General features: G+C 55.3%; 1 protein-coding gene across 1 annotated transcript; it reads left to right on the top strand.

Annotated features, from left to right (window-relative positions):
- The first annotated feature begins 209 nt into the window (after positions 1-209).
- On the top strand, positions 210-3,451 carry MTFP1 (mitochondrial fission process 1). The gene is made up of 4 exons (XM_028124757.2): positions 210-565; positions 1,508-1,635; positions 2,030-2,262; positions 3,240-3,451. Exons 1-4 carry the CDS (start codon positions 499-501, stop codon positions 3,310-3,312), a joined length of 501 nt encoding a protein of 166 aa, XP_027980558.1. The 5' UTR covers positions 210-498; the 3' UTR covers positions 3,313-3,451.
- The last annotated feature ends 798 nt before the right edge of the window (positions 3,452-4,249 follow it).

The raw sequence follows: 4,249 nt of genomic DNA, 5'->3' as shown, positions 1-4,249 counted from the left end.
AAGTAATCTGTCTAGAGTCTTTAGCCAATGGTCTGGCCAGTAGTAAACTTAATAAATGCTTTCTTATAATTAATCTTTGCAACTGTCCCAGAAATGAACACTGTGTTCCCCATATAATAAAGTAATAAAATGAGGCTCAGAGTACAGTCTCTTGCCTGAGGTCACACAGCTATAAAGTGTAACTAGGAAGCGTAGCATGCCGCATTTGAATCCCAGTCTCTGGCTCCAAAACTAGTCAGTCGTGGGAAAGGATTGCTCCAACCACTCAACCCCAGAGAAAACGTGAAGAATATTAATCTGTAAAACCCAAGCCTGGGAGAGGGGCTTCTGTGCGCGGGGTAATTTGCAGACGCTCCCTGCTGGCGGGGACCACACGACCTGTCCTTCAGCCCGGGACCTTCAGCCGGTCCCGCCGCGGCCGACTTGAGCGGTAGTGGAAGCTGAGGTGGTAACGGCAGCAGGACCCGCTGCAGTGGCTCCTACCGAGGCAGAAGCGCCATGTCCGAGCCACCCCCACGGGATGCGGAGCGCGACCTTTTCCGGGACACGTGGGTGCGATACCTAGGTGAGTGGGGGGCGAGGGGCACGGCAACTCCCCCACCATGTGGCTGGAGAGGCAGAGGTCGCCAGACGCCGGTCAGGGCCCTGGAGAAGGTGGAAGGATCATAGTTCTCATTCTGCATGGGCCAGAGACGGCTCAGAGAGGGCTCGGGACTTGCCCAAGGTCACACAGCTCAGGTCCGCCCAGCCCGGTCCTCGGGGTCTGTGCTGGTCAGTCTCCCAGGTGTAGGCTCCAACCGGGCAGGGAGGAACGGGGTGAGCGGGCTGCCCTCTCGGGTATGTCTGGGCCCTGGCTGTGGAGTCGGTGTCTGGACACTCATACTGGCTCTGTTTGACACTCGGTTTTCTGCTTGGCATCAATACAGATGAACATTGTCGCTCTCATGGGGTGGTAGTTGGAAGGATAGCATGAGATAAGGCACAGGAAAGACCTGGCACATGGTGAGTGCCTCATCAGCCGACCTGCTCTTAGTCTCTGCATTGGTGCCCATGTTTCTAGAACCTAGACTGGGAAGGCAAGGGAATGATAATTGTGACTGTACTCAACTCTCCCACAATGGTCCTAGAGTCGAGGTGGACTTAATGGTTGCCTTTTTATAGACTGGGAAACGGAAGCTAAGAGAAATAAAATCGCTTATCTAAGGTCACTCAGCTACTATTTAGCAGGCTGGGATTAGGACCAGTGCCTCCTTGTGGAGCAAACCGGCCCCAGCACTGGAATTATTATTATTATTTTTTGTCTTTTCTTTAGAGAGAGAGAGAGAAGGGGCTGAGGGAGACGGAGAGAATCTTAAGCAGGCTCCACGCACAGCACAGAGCCCATCTCAGGGCTCGATCTCATAACTCTGAGATCATGACCTAAGCCAAAATCAAGAGTCAGATGCTTAATGGACTGGGCAACTCAGCTGCCCCCCACCATCGAAATTAAATGTCTCCTCCCCAACAGGCTATGCCAATGAGGTGGGAGAGGCATTCCGCTCCCTGGTGCCAGCAGCCGTGGTGTGGCTGAGCTATGGTGTGTCCAGCTCCTACGTGCTGGCTGATGCCATTGACAAGGGCAAGAAGGCGGGAGCTGTGAGTGTTGGCTTGTCCCTTTACCCCTTACTGTAGTCTAGTCCCTTTGTGATTCCATCCACAGCCTGCATGTGGTAAAATCCCTGGTGCAACAGTCCAGTCCCAACAACCTTGCCTGTTGCAGTCCATACCCCAGTCCTGTTTGTAGGGTCGCGCCCCCCGCCTCCAGCCCTGCATGTGAACTAGCCTGTACCCTACAGTTCTGGATGTGAATGAGTCCACCCTCAGCCCTGAATTGGTACAGTCCAGAACCTGACAGTAGTGTGGTTCTGTCCCCACTCCCACCCCCGCCCCCCACTGGCCACTTCCCTCCCCTGGTCCAGCCTCATGCCCCTTGTCCACAGGGTTTCCCACCTCTGCCCCTGCTGGGTTAATTATCTCTTGTCCCCACCAGATACCGAGCTCCGAAGCAGGCCGCAGCACCAGGGTGGCCGTGGCTGTGGTGGACACTTTTGTGTGGCAGGCTCTGGCTTCTGTGGCTATCCCAGGCTTCACTATCAACCGTGTGTGTGCTGCCTCTCTCTACATCCTGGGCACGGCCACGCGCTGGCCTCTGTCCGTCCGCAAGTGGACCACCACTGCACTGGGGCTTCTGGTCATCCCTGGCATCATCCACCCCATTGACAGGTGGGTGCCCCTTCCAGCCTCAGGGATCATCCACTCTGTAGGTGGCGAGAAGCTCTGAGAGACGTGGGGTGTCCCTACTTGGCATAGAACAATAGCAGCGGGGGCAGGGCTGGTAGTCAGGGCTCTGAGACAGAAAGGACAGTCTGTGCCTGTGTTCTGGCAAGTACCTTGGCAGTAAAGGTACGGGTGGTGCCTTGAGGGTATGGGACATAGGACCAGTAAATTCTAGAAAGAAAACCTAGTGTTAAAGAACAGTCTGAGGCAAGCAGGAACAGGTGCACATTGGAGGGGATGGATTTGGGGAGATTTTGGTGACGAAAGCCTGACGGAAACTGGATTAAGTAAAATAAGAATGAATTGTTTCATGAAACCGAAAAGTCCAGAGTTATGCTGCTTTCAGGCATGGCTGGATTGAGGCACCCAAATGGTGTCATTAGGGGTCTTGGTCTCCTCAGCCTGCTGCCCTTCTTCCCACACCACCCCATGTTGGCTTCACTCACTTTCCCCACTTGGGAGCAGAGATGGCCTCCAGCAGCTCCTAGCTTCCTTCCCACCAGCTTAGCAAGCCCCATAGGAAGCTTCTCATAGTTGACCAAAAAAAATCCCAAGGAAGGTTGTCATTGGTCTATTCTGGACAGAGTGCCCACCCCTGAGCCAATTTCTCTTTTCTGATTGGCCACACTTGGGTCATGTGCCTGCTCTTAGAACCAGAGAATGGGGCCAACTCAACCAGACCAACAGAGAGTGGGAGGAGCAGTCCTTTCCCAAGGGAACACAGCTGACCCAAAGACCCTAAGTGAGGCTTTTACCTTCTTTGTGCCTCGGTTTCCCCAACTGAATAAAGAAAAGGGTGATGTCTGCCGCCTGGATGGCACTTGTGTCCTGCATCTAGGAGTCCCTTTCCTAGCCCTGATCTCCTACCCCCCTTTCCCTTCCTCCCAGGGGTCACTTGCTCATCACTATCCACCACCCCACAGGTCAGTGGACTTCCTTTTGGACTCCAGCCTGCGCAAGCTCTACCCCTCAGTGGAGAAGCCCAGCTCCTCCTGACCCCACCCTGGTACTTGGCCTGTGGGTTGGCCCACTCCCTGCTCTGGTCCAACTTCTTCCTCCTGCCAGGGGATGTGGATGCCTGGCTCCCTGGGGTCTGAGGCCCTGGCATCTGAGTATTTTGAGCCAGATGGGAACTGAGAGACAAAGGCCTCAAGGAGCGGCAGCTGCTGTGACTCACAGAAAGGGAGACCTGAACCCCATCTGCTTCCATGGAATCCGTGATACTGAGGGGGAGTGGACTTGTTTTTTTGACAGGAAAGTAACATCCTCCCATGGAGGATACAGAAGCCCAGATAGGGCAAGGAATACAGCCAAGATCACTTAGCAAGCTGGAGCCCCCAGGAGCCCCAGTGGCTTGGCCCCATGGCAGTGTGGCTGGGCCGAGAAGCAGCAGACACTCAGAAATGCAGGAGTGCAGTCATGGGCACCCTGAGGACTGATTGTCCAGCTAGCCCAGCCCTGGTGCTGGACCTGCTCTGGCCTGGCTGGAAGGCAGGACAGTCCCCGGTCCAATAAATCCTCAAGAAGTTGAGTTCTCTTCTCCTGTTCTCTTGGGGATGAGCAGGGGTGTGGTGCTGGGGAGCAGGCCCTGGGGGCCCTCAGAGGTAGGAGCTGACTTCTCCGGCCACGCATGGCTCACAGTATGTCAGGTACTCCTCACCCACCAACGCTCCCCTGCAGATGCCTGGGATCCCACCCTTGGTGCTGCCAGTCTCCTTTGGCCATTGACCTCTCTGCAAGCCTCCTAAAGCACCAGCTCCTCTGGAAGGGATACCACCTGAGCCTGAAGGTGCCCAAGATGAAGACAACTCCCATATGAGTATCAACGGGGGACTCCCAGGAGGAGACTCAGGAACCTTGGAGAAAAGGGAGCGACCCAGGAGGCTGTCCCCGGGAGCACTGAAGGGGGCATTCCTCCTTGATTCTGGGCCAG

Source organism: Eumetopias jubatus, unplaced genomic scaffold, assembly GCF_037043125.1.
Source record: "Eumetopias jubatus isolate StellerSeaLion01/CBP00866 unplaced genomic scaffold, mEumJub1_p1.0 scaffold_16, whole genome shotgun sequence".
Taxonomy (NCBI): domain Eukaryota; kingdom Metazoa; phylum Chordata; class Mammalia; order Carnivora; family Otariidae; genus Eumetopias; species Eumetopias jubatus.
Note: the sequence above shows the minus strand (reverse complement) of the source record. Positions and strands in the feature narration are given on the sequence as shown.

What these genes read in the sequence shown, in the direction of transcription:
- MTFP1 (XM_028124757.2), top strand. Translation starts at nt 499, where the DNA reads ATGTCCGAGCCACCCCCACGGGATGCGGAGCGCGACCTTTTCCGGGAC. An exon ending in AGGGCAAGAAGGCGGGAGCT is followed by an intron (nt 1,636 to 2,029) that starts GTGAGTGTTGGC and finishes TGTCCCCACCAG; the next exon opens with ATACCGAGCTCCGAAGCAGG. An exon ending in ATCATCCACCCCATTGACAG is followed by an intron (nt 2,263 to 3,239) that starts GTGGGTGCCCCT and finishes ACCACCCCACAG; the next exon opens with GTCAGTGGACTTCCTTTTGG.